General features: G+C 44.7%; 1 protein-coding gene across 7 annotated transcripts in view; it reads right to left on the reverse strand.

Moving 5' to 3' along the window:
• NEGR1 (neuronal growth regulator 1) overlaps nucleotides 1-21,868 on the reverse strand; it is a 746,066-nt gene that overhangs the window by 167,262 nt on the left and 556,936 nt on the right. For 5 of the 7 annotated variants that reach the window (XM_053244669.1, XM_053244673.1, XM_053244671.1 and 2 more), the window contains exons 5-6: nucleotides 17,050-17,170; nucleotides 4,099-4,250 (exon numbers count right to left, since the gene is read on the reverse strand). In XM_053244669.1, the coding sequence (XP_053100644.1) occupies nucleotides 4,099-4,250; nucleotides 17,050-17,170 (273 nt within the window). Of the gene's footprint in view, nucleotides 1-2,979; nucleotides 4,251-17,049; nucleotides 17,171-21,868 lie in introns of those variants that run through there. The other 2 variants (XM_053244672.1, XM_053244666.1) reach the window with 2 other exon arrangements.

The raw sequence follows: 21,868 nt of genomic DNA on the forward strand, positions 1-21,868 counted from the left end.
AGGATGATTTCCATCAATTTGCCTGGAACGGACGTTAGGCTAACCTGCCTGTAATTTCCCGGATCACCCCTGGATCCCTTTTTGAAAATCGGTGTTACATTTGCTACTCTCCAGTCCTATGGTACAGAGCCCGATTGCAGGGATAAGTTATATATTATTTTTGCAAGGAGGTTGGCAATTTCACATTTGAGTTCACATTTGAGGTAATATTATTACATCACAGAAAGACACTGCTATCTATTTCAGTTGCTCTGCCACTAATGCAGATGTCCAAGAAAACGTGATATTTACATTTTACCATAAGTAATTGTCATTTCTTAACATATCTTATAGCACCTTTCATCCCCAAACAGCTAAAGATCTATGAGCAGTATAAGAACAGATCACTTAATCCAGCACTAAAATGAATTTGTGACAGCTGCTTATTGCTTAACAATATTATGAAGTGATCAAAATGCTGATATATACAACATAATCCATTTCAAAATATTATCATTTATAATTGTTCTCACTTGGTCAAAGCAGGTGTTGGTAGCCTTCTTGAATCTTGGGACTGGTGATGATAATGCAGGATACACCACAGCCCAATAACATTGCTTTTCTCAGATGTACAGCAAAATGATAATGAACCTCAAACAAAACCCCTATATCTGAAGTTCCTACTTATAAACACCACACACATTAGTATCTTACCAAAAAATCCTATTTACAAATACCACATACATTGTCTAAATGCATGCTATAAATAGGTAAATTTAAAGCAGCGTAAATGGAAGCAATACTCCCACATGTCATGTTATTGTTCAGGGACAGATCTGGAGCAACCTGAGGCCAGATATTGGGTTCTAGCTTGGTGGCTTAGGAAATTCACCACATTTTTTTTTTTACAAATGCTATAAATTGTTTACTCTGTCATTCATGGTATGATTTCTCATTGGGCTAAACTCAAAATTGCAGTGACTTGAAAGGGGAACCATCTTGTTTTCCATCGCCTGTGTTCTGGGGCTAGAAAACATCTGTAGTGCATCTGGACTGGTCTACATTCTGGGCTTAGCAACAATATGAACTGCATTTCCCAGTCCTAATTGGCAAGCACTATTTTATTCTTATTAACAGGAGAACAGAGCTACAATGAGTTTCTACCAAGAAAATAAGAGGCGGAACCTTAAACAAATAAACAAAAACCCAAAATGCCATTTTAGAATGCTGTTTAATGCAACACAGCTGGAGAAGGGATTGGTAGAAATCAGGGATCCACTTAAGTGACAAAATGTGCCACTTATGCACAGTCAAGTTCTGTTGGATCCAAGCCAAAGTACCTCTGGCTGCCAATCTGTGCATATTTACCTGGAAGTAAGTTCCATAATATGCAGAAGAAATTGCAGTCTGTGTATAAAATATATGGTCCAATTCTGCACCATAAACCTACTTAGCATTTGTTTAGCATATGAATGCATCCTAAGATATGGAAATATTTCAATTAGTGTGCAATTTAGCATTAATGTTCTTTTCCCTGGTTTTGTGGTTGGAAAGTAAGTAAAACTGTGTAAAAGAGAATTAAGGTTAGTCACTTTTTCAGGCATTCTTACACATCTGTTATCAAGGAAGTTGGATCTGTTTTTGTTCTAACTTCACACCATCAAATTTAGAAGCAAAATGTGCATAATGAAATGAGGGTTAACTCCTTCCATTGTCTCTGTGCCTTAATACCTCCACAAATGGGGGCTTTTATCTTGGGTAGATTCAGAGGTGGTTCCCACAATCAGTGGGAGCTGCCTGGGGAGGGTTTGCAGGGAGAACGGGCTTAGCCCGCTCTCCCCGCAGATGAGCAGTCAGTCTGCTCTGGGTGGCCAAAACAGCCGCCCACACGACTACCAGCTTCATCATGGAGCCAGCAGGGGCTGAGGAGTTTGGGGGCTGTGCGGCCTCCGAAAGCTCCAGCATGCCCTGCACTATATTTTCTATAGTAGGTGGTGTTCTAAATCCCATAGAGAAATACAGTGACCTATGAATAATCCATGGTAAGGCATAAAAAGGTATGACTTTAAAACACCCTGGAATTCTTTGTTCATGTAGACAAGAGGATTTATCATAAAAACGAGATGTCCTCTTGATTCTTGATTGTATAAATCATTTTTATCCGTGGCAAATAACAGTTGTTCATGTGGGATTGAAGTACAACATATCTAAACTTTGTTATTGTGTAAGCAAACAGAACTACATCATTTTCAAATAATGGTTCTGGTCTTGGGTTTTTTTAAGAGCATATTTGTCCACACATGATTACCCAGTGAGCAAGCATTATGACAACCTTGATAGAACTGCAACTTCTTTGTAAATGAGGCACTTTTGCTGATATTCTTCCTGCTCACAGGAGCGCACCTGCGAATCACCATTAGGAGTTCCAACATTATGATGTAATACTGGAACAACATGCACCTGTGTACAACTTAGAAGCCAGACATAGAATGCTGAGAATCTCACAAATAAGTACTAAATGTGTGGCTTGGAGGTCTGCCATTACAATGTTCGTCGTGGGACTAATGTAACAGTGGAAGCAGCCCTGAGGTGCCATTAGCATCTCCACTACCTTAGAACCTGAAGATGAAAAAGATACAATTGTCTTAACTCTTCCACAGGAATCCAAATCCTTTACGAGAAGCACAGACAGTAGAAGCTAATTACCAAGTATTCTGAGAGAGTGGGAATTTTGTCAAACCTGAGGTGTGCTGTCTTCTTCACTCAGAATCTGTTGCTCTAGGGCTATAGCAAGGCATTTTGACAGAATCATGATAAAAATCACTTTGTCTTCATACACCAATTGTAGCTCTGCAGGGGAATAAAGATAGCTAGCCAACAGGGGCTCTGTATCCTCAGTCAGTATTGGCAGCTTTTCTAATTACCCTATTCCAACCGCTCAGTTATTTGTTGTATCTTAGTAATGTATCACTAGCTTTTTATTTATTCATGCACATTTTAATTAAGAAATCAAAGTCTAATTTTTAAAATATGGTAAGCAATATTTTTCATCAGATTCTGTTTATTGTAACACTCGATAAAATACGTCTGAGAATTGCTTATTGTTAGCTAATTGAATTGTAAAGGAATTATGCACAGAACGTGATATTGCAAACCACTGCAGGTCTGAGAACACTCTCCCCCTCTAGTAAATAGTACATTCCTTCAGGCAAAACCTTGATCTAGTCATAAAACTACAGTATACTCATCCCTTAATTGTACATGGCACAATTGCTCATCCTAGTTCACAGTGAAAACCATGGCAGTCTATTTTCTTAGCAGCACCCTTCATAAGTTCACATTTAAGATGTGGTGGGAGAGTGTGTACAAGCCTGGGGCTTCCATACCATGGCAGCCAGGGCATGCTGTAGATGTCAGACATGGAACATATGTGAAATAGTATATAGAGACACAATATAGACAGACTGGAAATGGCATACATCTAAAATTCATCTTTCATTTGTGGAATTTGGGGACTACATTTATAAAAAGCAATGCAGTGTTTGCATAGGAACTTCTTGAAGCAAGAAATGCTCACGCTGAGCTTTAAAATTTCATTTGCTGATCCTTGCAAAGGTACTTGCATGAAACAGAGCACTGATGAACATAGTGTTATGAGTCAGGCCTTGCTTCCTTGAGCTCCCTGCATCATTTACTGGGGCTAGTATGACTGGTGGCCTCTAGACTAGCCCTTCACCATAAGATGCTGTGGGACTGAACTTGGCCACTTCCAGCACAAGCCCAACACATATACCAGAGCCCTGTGTGAACCAGCCCTGAGACTCAAATCTGCCTTGTCCTGGGTCAATCCCAGTACAATGTCCTTTTGGTCACATTGCACTCTGGCAGACCCAAAGCAGACCCAGATATTCATTAAAAAGATTTAAGTTGTATGCTGGGTCACGCCAACCCAGGTTATAGTCAAATAAGACATATGTGAAATGGTTTCAGGCTCTAGGTAGGATAAATGTAACAATTTTTCAACAAGATCATGAATCAATAACTCCCAGTTTTCTGTTCTTCCGTGTAGAGAAAACAAACAAACCTTAATAATATTTTTCATTCTTTCTCTTGACTTACGGTTAAGAAGCAGGCTGGCATTGGTTGTGCCTAGTTTGTTGGTAGCGACACATGTATAATTGCCAAAATGCTCCTCTGTCACATTGTTCATATTTAAAAGTGATCTTGAACTAAAGCTTTTAATAGCAATCCCTTGTTGTCCACTGAACAGTCTAGAAGAGAAGAGAAAGGAGAAAATATTCCATTAGATGTCATAGACAAATATGTGTACATTTTTATAACCTTATAACCCGGCAATATAGTTTTTATCAAATAATAACAATAGTTTTTATCAAAATGGAGCTGGAGGAGAAGAAGATGATAAGAATTCTGAAAATGCCATATTTGGATGACATTATTGCCATATCTTGACAATGGCTGTAATTTAGCAAGGATGTGTTATATGTGTAAACAATCATAGATGAAAGTTTGGGTGGTATATAAATGTGATTGATAGATAGATAGATAGATAGATAGATAGATAGATAGATAGATAGATAAATAAATAAAATATATATATATCTGCATCTGATTACAAAGTGTCATTTTTTCCCTTCATCAATTTCTACTGCATTCATTTTAGAACCAATGGTGGGGGAAAGGAAGAGAATTAGGCCCAAGTGATTTATTTTTTCATATGTTCAGGAGGAAAATGCTAAATTTTATTTATTTATTTTACATATTTTTATACCGCCAAAAACTTATGTTTCTGGGCTTACGAAAAGATTTATAAGGTTTACAACAAGATAAAAACAACATTAAAACATTAGTTAAAAAACACACAAGAAATCTGAAACACAACCAATTAAATTTTTTAAAAACAATGCTGTAAAACAACATTAAAAACAATCAAAACAGTATCAGTTAAAAGCCTGGGTGAACAGATGCATCTTTAAAGACTTTTTAAAAATTGTCAACGATGGGGAGAAACTTATTTAGCCAGGGAGCACATTTCAAAGCATTGGGTCAGCAATGGAGAAGGCCCATCCCTGAGTGGCCACCAGACGAGCCAGTGGCAAATGCAGACGGACCTCTCCTGATTATCTCAATGGGCAGTGGGGTTCATAACAAAGAAGACATTCTCTTAAATACCCAGGGCCCAAGCTGTTTAGGACTTCATAGGTTATAACTAACACCTTGTATTTTGCCCAGAAACATATCGCAGCCAGTGTAACTCCTTCAATACAGGAGTAATATGGTCTCTCCTAGATGACTAAGAGACCAGCCTGGTTACCGCATTCTGAACCAACAGTAGTTTCCAGACTACGTACAAGGCCAGCCTCACATAGAGTGCATTATAGTAATCCAGTCTGGAGGTTACCAACAGATGTACCACTGTTTTGAGGTCATCTATCTCAAGAAACGGACGCAGCTGGAATATCAGCCGAAGCTGATAGAAGGCACCTCTGGCTACTGCCTCAACCTGGGACACCAGGGAGAGACTTGGATCCAGAAGCACCCCCAGGCTGCGTACCTGTTCCTTCTGGGAAAGTGTGACCCCATCCAGAACAGGCAGATCAAAATTGTCTCCTGAGTTTCGACCCCGCACAATGAGTACCTCCATCTTATCTGGATTCAGTCTCAGTTTGTTATCCTTCATCCAGCCCATTACTGACTCCAGGGCGGTTATGCCCTCTCCTGATGAAGCTGACATGGAGAAACAGATTTGGTTGTCATCAGCATACTGATAATACCCTGCACCGAATCTCCTGATGATCTCTCCCAGCGGTTTCATGTAGATGTTAAACATCAGAGACAATACAGAGCCCCGAGGGACACCATACAAAAGTTCAGATTTTGAAGAACAGCAGTCTCCAAGGGACACCATCTGGAACCTGCCTGAGAGGTAGGGAGCTGAACCACTGTAGAGCAGTGCCTCTCACTCCCAACCCCCTCAGACGCTCCAGAAGGAGACTATGTTCAATAATTAATCAATCAATTAATTAATTATTCGATTTCCATACAGCACTTCCAAAAATGGCTCAGGGCAGTTTACACAGAGAAATAACAAACAAATAAGATGGAACCCTGTTACCAAAGGGCTCACATTCTGAAAAGAAACATATGATAGACACCAGCAACAGTAACTGGAAGTACTATCCTGGGGGTGAATAGGGCCAGTTACTCTCCCCCTGCAAAATAAAGAGAATCACCACGGTAAAAGGTGCCTCTTTGCCCAGTTAGCAGGGGTATAGTACCGAAAGTCACCGAGAGGTCCAAAAGGACCAACAGAGTCACACTTCCTCTGTCAATTCCCTGTTGAAGATCATCCATCAGACCGACCAAGGCAGTCTCCACCCCATAGCCAGCCCAGAAGCCAGTTTGAAATGGGTCTAGATAATCAGTTTCCTCCAAGACTGTCTGGAGCTGGGAGGCCACCACCCTCTCAATTACTTTGCCAAGCACGGAAGGTTGGAGACAGGCCTATAGTTACTCAGCTCCGAGGGATCCAAGGTAGGCTTTTTCAGAAGCGGTCTAATAATTGCCTCCTTAAGACTAGGGGGCATCCTACCTTCCCTCAGAGATGCATTTATAATCTCTACCAGGCCTTCTACAACAACTGCCCTGCCAGATAGTATAAGCCATGTCGGGCAAGGGTCAAGAGGACAGATGGTAGGCTACACTGTTCCAATCAGCTTGTCCACATCCTCAGGAGTCACAAACTGGAACTGATCCAACCAAACCACACAAGAGGAGTCGCTGGACACCTCCACATCAGACACTGAAGTAATTGTGGAGATGGAGTCTAAGTTGGCCTGAATATGAGATATTTTTTCCACAAATAATTCATTAAACACATCACAGCGGGTAATCGATCCAGATTCTGATTCAAGGGAGGAGGGGCACATACTAGCCCTCTCACAACCCTGGACAACTCTGCCGGACGTGAACTTGAGGATGCAATACGGGCAGAAAAGAATCGCTTCTTTGCCGCACATATCGCCTGAGCATAGATATTCAAATGAACTCTTTGTTGCAATCTGTCGGATTCAAGCCGAGTCTTCCTCCACTTGCAATCCAAATGTCTACCTTGCCACTTCAGCCCCCTTAGTTCTTCCGTATACCAAGGGGCCAATTTTGACACAGGTTGGAGAGGATACTTAGGAACAATCATGTCTACTGCCCCAGTAGGTTTGCTGTTCCAATTCTCCATCAGGGCATCAACAGGATCACCAGAATAGCCAACACTAAATCCCTCCAAGGCATCTTGAAATCCTATTGGATCCAATAACCTTCTCAGGCGGACCATCCTAATAGGTCCCTCGCCCCTGCGAAGGTGGGAAGTGATTGTGAGTCCAACATTAATGAGATGGCGATCCGTCCATGGCAAAGGGGAAATCACAGGATTCCCCACCTACGGAACACCACCCTGATCAGAGTGAAATACCAAATCAAGTGTGTGACCAGCAATGTGTTGGCCCCGAGACAACTTGTGATAGGCCCATAGTCATCATGGCCGCTCTGAACTCCTGAGCTGCCCCGGACAAATCAGCCCCAAAGTGAACATTGAAGTCCCTCAGCACCACAAGCCTGAGGGACTCCAACACCAAATCCGAGACCAAGTCCGTCAGGTCGCCCCGTTGAGCAGTGGGGCGATCAGTACATCAGCAGAAGTCCCAGTCTATCCCTGGTTCCCAGGCTTAAGTACACACATTCAATATGGTCCAACACTCTAACGGGATCCTGGTAAGGGAAAGGTTATTCTTATAGACCACAGACACTCCACCTCCCCGCCCATGGTCGCTCACCCGCTCCTCAACAGAGTTCCCTGGAGGGAGAAGCTGTAACCACACTGGGCCCCCAGCCTCCCCCAGCCAGGTCTCTGTAATACATACCAGGTCGGCACCTTCATCCAGAATCAAATCATGGATGGTTTCTGATTTGTTCTGGACCAACCTGGCATTACAGAGGAGCAAGGTGAGGTTCCAAGGGTGGTTGGCACTGCTCCCCAAGGTTAAAGAGCTGGCAGGACAGCCAGAAGGGGAAACAGTTTTTAGATTTCCAAGTCCCCTTCCCCTGTAACAGCCCACTGAACTGCCAACGTTACTTCTTCTGTTCCCCACCACCACCAGAATGCCGCCCCACAGTGAGTGGACACACCCCCTGTCTCCCCATCTCCAGGTAAGCCCAGACACATCCTAGGACTATCTCGCCCAGGACAAATTAAAATAGAAGCCCCACTATTAAATGGCCTCCCACATACAAATACCTGGGACAGGAGACCTCACCTTCGCTGTCCCCTGAAGTGGCTTCCCCAAAGGGGCGACCCTGCTGGTGGCGGGCCCGCCACCACTGGCAGAACCCTATATAGCCCTGAGCAGGCAGCTCTAGGCAGATGGAATCCAGGAAACTGCCAAGTCACCCTCCTCCCCGGGCCCCAGTCCTGCAAGGCCTCACCTCAGCACAGCAGCCAGTCCTGGGGGGCAGATAAAGGTGCCAAATGGCTGACAAATCAGTTACTTTTTCAGAATTGTTCATTTTCATTTCTTTTTCTTATTTCTACTTTTACTATTATTTTTAACCACAGCCAAACCAATGCCACTTCCATTTCTAAATATCTTCCAGACAGATGCAAATGTACCACCATCATTTCTGTCATATTGCATAATATAAACGTTCAGCTTATCTATATATTTATTTCTCTTATGGCTGACTGAGTAGGGAACTGCGTGGGGATGTGCCTGGATGCCTGCTGGAACTTGACGAGTTCCAACCATTGCCTTGGGAAGGAACGGCAGCCAGGGAGGCAGGCAGGAGAGAGGAGAAAGAAGCAGAATTGAAGGGGAATCAGCAGAGTCAGGGGGAAGGAGGAAGAAAGGAGGAAACTGGACCCATTGCCTTGGGAGGGAACGGCATTGAAGGCGGCGAGACACCAGGCATCTTCCCTCAAGCTGCCCAACCGGAAGTATGGTGGCGCAGGCGTGAGATAAATAATGGTGGCGGTGGTGGCGATAAAGAGGAGGGGCAGAAGGAGGGGGGCCGAGGAGACTGGGGCAGAAGGGGGTGGGGGAGAGAGGAGACTGAGTCAGAATGGGGCAGGGGAGAGAGGAGCGGGCGGGTGAGAAATAATGGTAGCTGAGTGGGTGGGAGATAAATAATGGCGGTGGCGGCCAGAAAGCAGAGGAGACTGGGGCAGAAGGGGGCAGGGGGGAGAGGAGACTAGGGCAGAAGGGGGCAGGGGAGGTGGGCAGAAGGTGGGGGGAGATGCTCTGTGTGGGTTCAGCTAGTTAAATTATATTAAATTAGCAGCTTATTAAAAACAAAAGTTAAAGTCTGTTTAAAACAAAAGTTAAGGCAACCATGCATTTTATTCCCAGCATAAATAGAATACATATCTAAAACACCAGATTTGTGTTTTATTCTAGATCAAAAGCACTATACATCTAAATGCATTGTGACTAACAACAGAAAGCTATGCATGTTCACTCAGAAGTAATTTCCAATGGGCAGGTTCTGTTGTCACATGGAACCACAGTTAATTTTAACTATGGTTTATAAAACAAATCTAGATTGGCAGCACAGCTGATCATTTTCATTTTGTTTCACTGTATGATGATTTGTTTGTGTCCCACCCCTTCTCTTTGCCTCCAATTAAGTCCATGAATGCAATCCCATGCTGCTTTTCTCTGCCCTACTGCTGACAAGGCTTCTCCCTGTCGGCTATTCCCCAACCATCAGTCCTGATTTGTAAGGAGGCATGTAAAGTCAGTGTGAGCTTCGCTGGTCCTCTCTGTTCACTATTGGTGTTCTCTGGCCTATCTCTACACAGTTCAGAAGCAAAACAAACAGTTTTTGTGCTAGCTACCCCCTCCCCCATCTACAGTCGCACACAAAGCACAATTAACCTTTTCCTACCCCAGGCCTGCACAACTCAAATGACCTGGTGGACCGAAACCAACCGTGACTTGGTTCATGAGGGCCGAGGTCAATTCCTAGGGTGCTGATTATTAGAGTAACACTTAATATCAACCAATCAACCAATCAACTGAATTAAAGTGAAATGAATTAAAAATAAATTTAAATTGAATTTAATCAATATTTAACTTTTGATGTTCTGGCAGGCCAAGATTGATTTAAATTAATATGAAATAAGTTGAATTAAAATTCATTCTAATAATATAAATATTATACAATTTGTACAAAATACATAATAAAATGCATTGTTCTTCCTTTCCACCTCTGCCAAATCATCACACAAAACATGGAACACTTTTAAAGGGGGGGGGGATGAGAACCTCTTGTCATAATTTTGGAAAAGAATGGAGAAGGGGAAAGAAAGATGGAAAGGATGCAGCAGGAGGCTTGGCCTGAGAGAGAGAGAGAGAATGGAGCAGTCTTGGTGAGAGAGAGAGAGAGAGAGAGAGAGAGAGAGAGAGAGAGAGAGAATGGAGCAGTCTTGGTGTGTGTGTGAGAGAGTGAGCATGGAGCAGTCTTGGTGGGAGAGAGAGAATGGAGCAATCTTGGTGGGAGAGAGAGAGAGAGAGAGAATGGAGCAGTCTTGGTGTGTGTGAGAGAGAGTGAGCATGGAGCAGTCTTGGTGGGAGAGAGAGAGAATGGAGCAGTCTTGGTGGGAGAGAGAGAGAAAGGAGCGGTCTTGGTGGAAGAGAGAGAGAGAGAATGGAGCTGTCTTGGTGGAAGAGAGAGAGAGAGAATGGAGCGGTCTTGGTGGAAGAGAGAGAGAGAGAGAATGGAGCAGTCTTGGTGGGAGGGAGAGAATGGAGTGGTCGGTGGGAGAGAGAGAGAGAGAGAATGGAGCAGTCTTGGTGGGAGAGAAAGAGAATGGAGCAGTCTTGGTGGGAGAGAGAGAGAGAGAGAGAAAGGAGCGGTCTTGGTGGAAGAGAGAGAGAGAGAATGGAGCCGTCTTGGTGGAAGAGAGAGAGAGAGAATGGAGCAGTCTTGGTGGGTGTGTGAGCGAGTGAGCATGGAGCAGTCTTGGTGGGGGAGAGAGAGAGAGAGAGAATGGAGCAGTCTTGGTGGGTGTGTGAGCGAGTGAGCATGGAGCAGTCTTGGTGGGAGAGAGAGAGAATGGAGCAGTCTTGGTGGGAGAGAGAGAGAGAGAGAGAGAGAGAGAGAGAGAGAGAGAGAATGGAGCAGTCTTGGTGGGAGAGAGAGAGAGAATGGAGCGGTCTTGGTGGGAGAGAGAGAGAGAATGGAGCGGTCTTGGTGGGAGAGAGCGAGAGCGAGAATGGAGCGGTCTTGGTGGGAGAGAGAGGGAGAGAGAGAGAGAGAGAGAATGGAGCAGTCTTGGTGGGAGAGGAGCAAGCGAGAATGAAGCGGTCTTCGTGGGAGAGAGAGAGAGAGAGAGAGAGAGAATGGAGCAGTCTTGGTGGGAGAGAGCGAGAGCGAGACTGGAGCGGTCTTGGTGGGAGAGAGAGAGAGAGAATGGAGCGGTCTTGGTGGGAGAGAGAGAGCGAGAGAGAGAGAGAGAGAGAATGGAGCAGTCTTGGTGGGAGAGAGCGAGAGCGAGAATGGAGCGGTCTTGGTGGGAGAGAGAGAGAGAATGGAGCAGTCTTGGTGGGAGAGAGAGAGAGAGAATGGAGCGGTCTTGGTGGGAGAGAGAGAGAGAGAGAGAATGGAGCGGTCTTGGTGGAAGAGAGAGAGAGAGAGAATGGAGCAGTCTTAGTGGGGGAGAGAGAGAGAGAGAGAATGGAGCGATCTTGGTGGAAGAGAGAGAGAGAGAGAGAGAATGGAGCAGTCTTAGTGGGGGGGAGAGAGAGAGAGAGAATGGCGCAGTCTTGGTGGGGGAGAGAGAGAGAAAGACTTAAGAGAATTAACTGCGCAGGAGCGCCTCGCAGTTGGGAAGCAACACCGGGCCAAATGGCAGACCCAAGTGTTGCTCTGGTTTCCGCCGCTGTGCGCTACTGCTGCCGTGGGGGAGGGTAAGGAAGAACACCTGCACCCCCGCTGCCATCTTCTCAGCCGTGCAGCGGCTGGAATTTTTTGTGAGGAGGTGTTTTTTAAGCAGCAGGGGGAGGAAGAGGAAATAGCCCCGGGGGCCAGGAAAAAAGGCCTCGCGGGCCGCATCCAGCCCCTGGGCCGCATGTTTTGCAGGCCTGTCCTACCCGCTCCACTATATAATCTGTTTCAAAGAGGCTCTTCTCACGCGCAGCTTAACCCAAGCTAGTGAAGCCCAACCTGGGTTAGGCTGTATGTGAGAACTACTGGGATCAAGACTGATCCCGGCAGGGCAGCGCTGCCTAGCCTGACTTTTTCGCCAGCTGTTACCTGAGGTTAAGAGAGTGAGTGCTCCCTTAATCTGGGTTACTGGATTGTGTGTTTGCTGGGGCTATGTTTAGCCCCAGCAGACACAGAGATGGACGTTTAGAGTGCCCATCTCCTGGGGGAATCCCCCAATGCATCATGTGCAGTTCACTGTGGGATCTCCGGAGGACTGGACATGTCATCCTAGCCTCTGGAGCTCCACACTGCAGGCTTGCAGTGCTGATTGTCTGGGAGAGGACTTAATTTGGTCTTCCTCTCCAGGCAAGGGCTACCAAATAAGTTTGAAAGTTGTAATCAATAAAGCTTAATCCAGTCATGCAGAGTTCCTTTCTATTTTATCTTTATCTCCGTGTCCTGCTCCACTTCTGCTGTGGGCACAAATACATATGATGTATATCTGTATATGTATCAGAAATAAATGTTTAATTTGTTTTGTTTATGCAATAATTTATGTGAGGTAAAGCTACTTATGGAGGTGAGAGTGATTGATGTGCATAGAGGCTCTTCACATGCACGTGCAAAACCGGGCTAAGGGAGCTCAGCCCAGTTTTGCACGCAAGTGTGAACTGCCGGGGTTGGGCCTGATCCCAGCAGCACCATGGCGGCAAACCCACCTACAGATCCACCCTTGAAAATGAGGTTAAGAGAGCAAGCACTCCCTAAACTTCATTTTTGTTGTTGTCTGTCAGCTGTAGCAGACTTGGGGGGGGGGATCCCCATAATGCACCACGCACTTGCATGGTGCATTATTGGAGCTCTGGGGGGGGGCAGGTTGACATGGGGTGACATGTCCAGACACCTCAACCCTTGGAGCTGCCAGCAGCAGCTAGTGCTTGGGTGGGTGGGTGATCTGCCTGCCCAAGGACAGTAGAATGATCATCTGTGGAGAGGTAAGCTCTTTAGGGCTTCCTCCCCACAAACCTGGTAGCCCTTTCTCACTGCTCATGGGAAAGGGCTCATAGAACAAATTCTTCTTCACATAGGCATGATTCAAAAGATTGAGAAATGATGGTTTACCGATCAGGAATAAAAGTCAAGCTTGTGTGCTGCTGCATCTTCTCTCTCCCACCCACCACAGTTTCCGCCTTATCTCTTGCACTGCTGGATATTCTAGTTTATTAAACTATGGTTCCATGTGAAGCTGGCAACTGCAGTGCAACCCTGGCTTACAACCAGGATATGAAACTAACTTTGAGTTTAGGCTCCACAACCTGGCTTGTTCCCAACTTCACATGAGCCATGGAGGAATGTTTTAAAGTGAGGACTGAAACACATGCTCCACAATGAAGCCAAAGAAGTAAGAAGATGGTGGGGAGAGGGGAACACACAGGTTCAGCTCACATTCGCAACTGAATAAACCCTGGCTTATGAACTGGGCCACAGCCACATCCCTCATTTCCCTACTCTTGAAATGATCCAGGAGATCTCCACCATTTTTTCTCCCATCTTTACTTTCCCCCTTGAAAAAAATTAAAACAGGCCACACTTCTTACTCTTCTAGTTGGTTTGTGCCTGGACTCATGCCTAGAACAAACTCTACCACTGTAATAATTTTAAAGGCAGACTCTGCAAATCAGTTTCTTGACTGATGAAGGCTTGCTATGACAAAGATTGAGATTTCCTGGCATAGAGAATTCCAGGAAGAGGTGAAAGAACAACTGATCTGTTTTGTAATATCTGAACATTTGGAGGCATTTCCAACTGGAGGCATTTCTTAGAGGTGTTACCACAATCAGGTGTTGGAGAAACATAGTTAGATGTGAAAATCCTTAGCTATGCTTGATTACTCAGAGAATTGCTTATATTTCATCCTGAAAGCAGAACTTTTGCTTATATAAACAAGTTACCATTTAATTTTGATATATGGAGGCAGCACATCATAAATCTAGATGAGAGATGTAATTTTTTTAGCATTCAGCCTCAAAATACATATCTATCATTATTAATGATAGAGCTGCATATTGGTGATTTAATATTTACATTATATTAATGCTCCATTTTTGAAATTTAATCACAACACGGTTCTGCATATAAAAGAGATTTTCATACCACACCATACATCCCTATAGCAGTAGGTTACACATTCATAGGAAATGAATGATTTTCAGATCCTCAAGCAAATATGTGTCACCACTGCATCTTGTGAAGATGAACATTTGCATCTTTAAGAATTTCAAGTTTGATTAATTCTTTCAAGTAACTTCAATCTTGTTTAATATAACTCTGCCTAAGCAGTGGGCTCCCTAAGTGGGTTTGCCGCTGTGCCCCTGGTGGGAGCCACTTGCCTCCCCACAGTTCACATGTGCAGCCAAGAGTGGGCTTGGCTGCCTTAGCTTTCTCTTGGTTGCACGTGTGAATGGCCTCAGTGTTTCAGTGCAGATTGAAACACACCTCTCCCCAAATGTGATAATTTTCTAGAGTGTGTGTGTGTGTGTGTGTGTGTGTGTGTGAATGGAGGAGCATTAAAATTACAGCTGCTGCCTACTTGCAGACTGAAAAGGTGCTGTTCTGAATTTTACCACTTCAGTCCAGATAGTGTGCACAATGGGTTCTATTCTTGCTCACGACAGTGCTCTCTGTGGCCACAGGTATTTCTGTGAGCAGGAGGGAGTGCTCCCTTGCAGGAGCAGAACTACACAGAAGGAACTTGCAGCTGTGGAACACCACAGTGGTAAGGTTAGGGAACAACCTAATGCTTAAACTTTCTTGAAGGCTGCAATGAATGTTAAAATTGTCCTTTTTTGCTTATCTAAAACAATTATCATCTTGTTGAATGAAGTACTGTTTACTTGGTCACTTATCCTGAATAAAAATCTCAAAATGCCAAAGCTCCTAAATTATGCTTGAAATATACTTGCTTTCAACTCAACCCAACAAGGAAGTGAGAGGGTTTGCGGGGTTAGTGGGCTTAGCCTGCTCTCCCCTCAGACAATCGTTCAGGCAGCCCTGGGCGGCCGAATTGGCCCCACACACAACTGCTGGCTCCATCATGGAGCTGGCAGGGGCTGTGGAGATCGTGGGCCACGCAGCCCCAGAAGTTTCATCATGCCCCGTGCAAGCACACAAGGCATGCTGGAGAGACCCCTGAGACCGGGAGGCTGCTTGCAGTCTCCTGGCCGGGGGTCTCCTCGTGTGTTGCCACAGCACGGAGCGGCGCCACAGCAATACACAACCAAAAAGCCCGGGTTAGCAGAGTGCTCGCTCCGCTAAGCTGGTCTAAGGGGAGGGGGAGTTAAGCGGGTGACCTGCTTTGGGGAAATGAGCCTGGTGGTTCCCACAATCTGTAGGAAGCGGGCTAAGGGAGCTTAGCCCGCTTTCCACTGATCATGAGAAGACCCTCAAGGTTGTTCTCACAACCTTTGCTGTGGGGCTGGGGAAGCCTCGGAGTCCCGAGCTGGGATCAGGAGAAGGAAGTACTTTCACATCCCAGTGTGTGCCACACAAGTAGCAGAATGGCTGTTCTCAGTAGAGCAGCTGCTCAGCTCTTCATTGCCACTCCTTCCCCTCGGCTTGTTGCCCCAAATGGTAGCAGGCTGGAGAGAAGCCCAGCTAACCACCAGTGCAGTGATCACACACACAATCACCTACCCAGGTAGAATGAACCCATGGTTTGTTCTACCTCGGTAAAAAGCCACGTATCACTCAGACAATACAAGCTGCCTTGAGTAACTGAGGCAGCTGGTGTCACGAGAACAACTTTAATGTCTAACTTAAAATGTGTGTTTCTTATACAGCAACTACTAAATCATCATTTAGTTCCTTATATAGCAACTACTACATCAGCAGCTACTAAAATGTGTATTTCTTATATAGGACACATCAGCAATTACTAATAGTGCAGCAGCTGTATACAAAAATACTACACATAATCGTAGTTGTATACAAAAATATACTGTGCAATCCTCCTTGCAAAAAGGTGTTCTTCCTTTTTTTTTTTTTTTGCAATTACAGATTATCTTCTTTGAAAGTCATTTTTCAGGGTGGGTTTTTTTGTTTTTGTTTTATATTTTAGAAAAAAGTGTGCAGTTGTTATCCTTTTTCTTTGGTGTTCTTTATACTGAGGCGGTATGGTACTACATGACTAAATTTGTATTCCAGAGATAATGGCTAAGACCACGCTCAAAACATCATGCATCAGCTTCAGCCCGTGAGGAACATCTATCTTTAAGCTCATAGTTGAATACATTAATGATATTATGATATATTAGACCATCATAATGATTTTAAGCTTTATTGGGTTATTTGAAATGTACAACTTGGGTTTTTTCATATGTTATAATGGAAACATTATTTTAAAATCAAGGCCTTTGGGGTGCCTCACTCATGATACCAATTTGTAAGCAGAACATAATCGTGCTTAACTCTAGGCTGCACAGATTGTAAATATTATTTATTAGAGCCACCACATACTGAAGGTGCTTTATAGTCTCTTTTTCATTAGGCCTTACAGAGCCTAAGATAAACCAACCTCTATGGGCTTCTGTATCAGGCTACTGCATTATAGCAGAGAATAGTTTGGGCAACGATCCAGTGTTTAGTATGACAGATATCCCAAAGGTAGTATTTGTATAATTGGCTGATAAGAGCAATACAGGTATAACTGGCTGCTTCTTGGGATGGCAAAATAACACACAAGCCAAATTCTAATGAAAACAATTTTTAAAATGATGTGTTGTTTATCTAATCTGCAGACCCTAGAAAAAAGTATCCATGTGTAAGAATGAAAGCAGGTTTGCTAATCAAACTTACTTCCTTTCTCCTTTGTACCATTCAAAGGCTGGGGGAGGAACTCCTGCACTTTCACATCTTATGTATCCGGTCCCTCCAAGCGTCACTCCACTGGATTTTATTTCCTGAATTGTTGGGGCAACTATAAGGAAACATAAACAGTTGTTATTAAAACTGTGTACGACATGTTGTTCAATCTTCTGCTTTATTTCTTTGTTGCACAGGTGAACAATAGTATCCTTAAACATGTTGATGAAAATGATAATACCACTTACCATGTACCAAGGGTGTTAGAGTGTTTGAAGCATATCACATTCATGATCTTGTAATGTTTATAGCAAACCTGCATGGCAGGTCAGTATTATTATCCCCACAAGTGGGACCTGCAACTAAATTTGCAATGTATACGTTGCCTCTGAGAGGAGTTCTCTATTCGGGGCTCTGACACACCTGGGCAGAAGCCTTGTGGTGCCTTTCAGGCCTCACAGGGTGAGGGTGGGGGTGAGGGATTCTCAGGACAGCCCTCCCCTTAAATACTTCCCTTCCTGCACTTTATAGTTGCAGGGGTCAGATTTAAGGCTGGCTGCCAGGGAAAGGGAAACTGTGATCTCTTTCCTTCCCTTCCCCCTGAAAAGGAGCAGTCCTTCCTCGGGCAAGGTGAGATGGAGGAGAGCTGGTCTTGTAGTAGTAAGCATGACTTGTTCCCTTTGCTAAGCAGGGTCTGCCCTAGTTGCATATGATTGGGGGACTACATGTGTGAACAAGGCTGTCCTCAGGGCAGGGTAAGCAGGGTGACCGTCCCGGGCCCTGCTCTTTTAATCCCCATTAAAATTAACTGGGAGGAGGCCCTGCACTGACTGATTTGCCTCAGGCCCCGCACTCTGCCAGGGCTCTTTAAGGACAGCCCTGTGTGTGAGCACTATAAAATATTCCCCTCAGGGATGGGGCTGCTCTCAGAAGAGCACCTGCGTGTTTGCATGCAGAAGGTTCCAAGCTCCCTCCCTGGCATCTCATTGTAGGCTGAGAGAGACTCCTGCCTACAATCGTGGAGAAGCTGCTGCTAGTCTGGGTAGACAATACTGAGCTGGATGGACCAAGGGTCTGACTTGATATATGGTAGCTTCCTATGTCCCTATGTTGCTATGTTTGCCTCAGGAGGAGGTGCAAGGAGGGGCACATGGGGTAGCAAGCAGCACCGGCCCTCTGCCACCATGGGGGCCGCCCTAATGGCCTCCCTGCTACCAGCTGCCACTGCCTTTCCATCACACAGGATCATGCTGCTGATTTCCAGCTCCTCACTCCACTGAAGTATGCCTCTTCTTTCCCCTTTACCTCCCCAGTGATGCAAGCAAGGATGGCTCCTTCCACCACTGCCTGGCTGGTGCTGCTACTTGGCATAATGTCCTCCAACTACTGAGCACTGCCTGCAGGTGGGGAAGGATGTCATATTGTCCCAGACTTCAGGTAGCAAAATATCCTGGACCACCCCTGCTCCTGAAACATTCCTGCAGAGTGCACGGATGGGAGTTGTTTAGTGTCATTGCATGCATCTGCTCAACAATACCCTTCCCTAAGAAAAAGGGAGCAGCCTAGATGGGAGAAAGGAGTTACAATATTTTGTTCACTTTATACCCTCAAGGTCCTGAAGCTCACATTATTCTTGGAAGTTCACAAGGCCATTGTTTTTCAAAGCTCTTTTAAAAAAATGTTTACAATTGTATACACTTCTGCATACTTAGGGAGTCTTCTGAGCATGTAGAAACTACTACCTTATTTTTGGGCGATCCCATTTCACTTCTTAAAGGCATTCAACCACCTGAGTTCACTATTAGTATATTGCAGGGGGCAAGGATGGGGCTGCAAATGAAAGAAAATTGCTTGACTAAAATGGGTTGCTACCTTGTTTTCTCCTCTGTAGGTTTCCTATCTCTCTGTAGCTGGAAATCCTTTTCCGCTGTTGCCCTTGACTCCTGGAAAAGGCTTTGAGTCTTGAATTTCAGTTCATTATGTAGCCCATTAAAGGCCAAAGGACCTTGCCAGAATATTAGGCAACCCTAGTTGAAGCAAAGGGTCATTTTGAAATGAAACAACATATACATAGTGTAGGTTCCTGAGGCAATGGCTGGACCACAGACACTTTTTTCTACGTGTAGCAATACAAATAGAGCTTAGTAAAAGGTTCTAAAAAGAACTTAATCAGATCAAATTTCACTGACCTCTTTTGCTGCTGCCTGTTTATATGAACCAGTAGTGGCAGAAATTGTACTCCCTGCTATGCACCATTTTAACTCCATGTTCCTTCCTACACTCATCTGGAGTCTTCTGGGCACGAAGGAATTTTGAAGTAAAATAGCACGCAGCAGCAGATTCCAATAAGTAGGGCAAACACTTTGCAAGAAATGTGAACACAGTCTCCAAAATGCTCCTCAACTTTACATCCAGTAAAGTGACCAAGTTGGAGAGGACATTTCAGCTTTCAGTTGAAGTGGCTATTAGAAGGACTTTTTTAAAAAAACAAAAACATACAAAAACAGGACTACAGTAATTGGTCCAAGGACACATAACAAGGTCATTCTCATAAGCAAAGTGGGGTGGGCTGGGATGAAGGCAGGAGCCTCTTCTGGGCTCCACCACTTACGTGCTCATGACTGGCATGGTAGCAGACTCCCAAAGGGGGATTGGGAGGACTAAGGCCTCCCATAACCCACAATGCACTGCACGAGCCGTAGAGAAGGAGCCATCACCAATGCACCAGTGCTCCTAATCTTGGTGACACTTTCCATCAGGCTCTATGGTTGCCACTCTGGCAGGAATTTAAACGGCCACATTGCTCCAAACAAGCACATGGGCTCCGTTTCCCTCCTACCTCACTCCTCACTCCCTCCTAGGATGGGCTCTGTTTCCCTCCTAGCTCACTTTGTTCCCTGGTAGTGGATCTGGGCTACCCAGGTCTGGAGCAGCTGGGTTGGGAGGCCTCCTGGTGGATCGCATAACACAGGCTGCTTGTGTTAACTCTCTTCTTATCCAACCAGCTCATGTCGTGAAAATAGCCTCAATGTCTCTACATTGCAACATTGGAAGTGACTTTTCCTCATAAATAAAGGTCATTGGGCTACATTATGCTTATTTTTACATAGTATGTAGTTGGGGTCTTAGATGCACACAGAGCACACCTAGAAAATCTGTAAAAACAATTTGGATCCACTCTTGGAGCAAGGCCATTATACTGTTATTGTGATTACATATCTGTGTGGGGCCTGGAAGAATCAGACTTTTAAATATACCAGCAGAAAATGATTTAAATTCTGCTAAATCTAAGTAGCAATTATAATCCTTCTAATGTTCTTGGCAAAATTCCTGTGAGGCCATTAGAAATGTTCTAATTGATATTAATATTCTTCTCTGGAAACAAATAAACTATGTAACACTTCATCTGTCTAAACATTTTTTTAAACAGCCAATCAGACTTTTTTCAAACTAACTTTTTATTATAGTTAATTATTGAGACTGTAGCAACACTCAATAATACTTGATATCAAATAAAATGTTTTATTTGGGTATTATTACTCTAGCTTCACTTCTATCAGAAAGCCATATTACACAAACCCAATCTTCTCTCTAAAGAGAAGCAAATAATGATGTAATCAGGCCATTAATCAAATATGCTTCGAAAGTGAACATTTTGACACTCTGCAGAGAACAATGACTACAAAGAGATTAAGAAAACCAAAAGGATGGATAGATGAGGGAAGATACAAAATGCAAATTAATTATGAGGAATAAACAGAAGAAAAATATGGTGAAACAAAAAAAATGTATCGTTCAAGATTTCTTTAAAATTCTGCTATAATCTCTTTCCCTTCAAGCATGTACTGTAAATCATAGGAATAGGTATACATAGTCAGGCTTTGTGTTCAGGCCAAATTAAATGTGACACAGGATGTCTCTGAACAAAATCTCCCTTGTTGTTGTTTTTTAAAGCTCTGCCCATGGGATGGCTAGAATCTGGTTGGGACTACAGTAGTGTAGGAAATTTAATTGTATAATATTGCATACTAGTATGTGTAAGCCCGTTGTAATAATGGGCTCTGGGGGGGGGGGTTGCCCGCTGCTGCCTCACCCGCCTCAGGCACACTCCTCGGCCTGCCAACTTTGGCCGAGGCGGCGGCTCTGCTGCCGCCTCGGCTGCACTCTCCGCCCGCCGCTTCTGCTCCTCCCGGCCCTTTTGCCGTGGTGGCCGCCGCTGCCATTGGGGCCATTCGCCCCACCGCGGCCACCCCCACCTCGGCCCGCACTCCTCGGCCGCACTCTCCGCCCGCTGCTTCTGCTCCTCCCGGTCTTGCTGTGGCGGCGGCCGCCGCCATTGGGGCCAGTCGCCCCGCCGCGGCTACCGCCACCTCAGCCCGCACTCCTCTTCTCCAGCGGCCTGGTCCAACATGCCCGCCTGTCTCTGGGCGGCCGTATCTTTTTGGGCCGATCTGCGCATGCACTCCGCGCATGCCCAGAACGGCCCAAAAAGACACGGGCACACGGGATCACGGTCTAGGCTTTTATTATATAGGATATTTATAAAATTGTATATGTTTACAAAAATTATTAAAAAGTTAAAATTGTAATTCATTGTGCCCCTATGGATGCTGTGCCCTAAGGGGCTGCCTTGCTTGACTACCGCTTGTAGGATGTGGATGCCAGGTACACCAGGTACTCGGATGCCAGGTGCACTTCTGTATGCACAGTTCTGCTATTCTTAACTAATGTTGAGCGTGTGCATTGAGGTACTGAAATAGATGTTTAATGAGCAACCATACTACCCTTACTCTTTAAACATTTTAATGAGCTT

This window comes from Hemicordylus capensis, chromosome 4 (genome assembly GCF_027244095.1).
Source record: "Hemicordylus capensis ecotype Gifberg chromosome 4, rHemCap1.1.pri, whole genome shotgun sequence".
NCBI lineage: Eukaryota > Metazoa > Chordata > Lepidosauria > Squamata > Cordylidae > Hemicordylus > Hemicordylus capensis.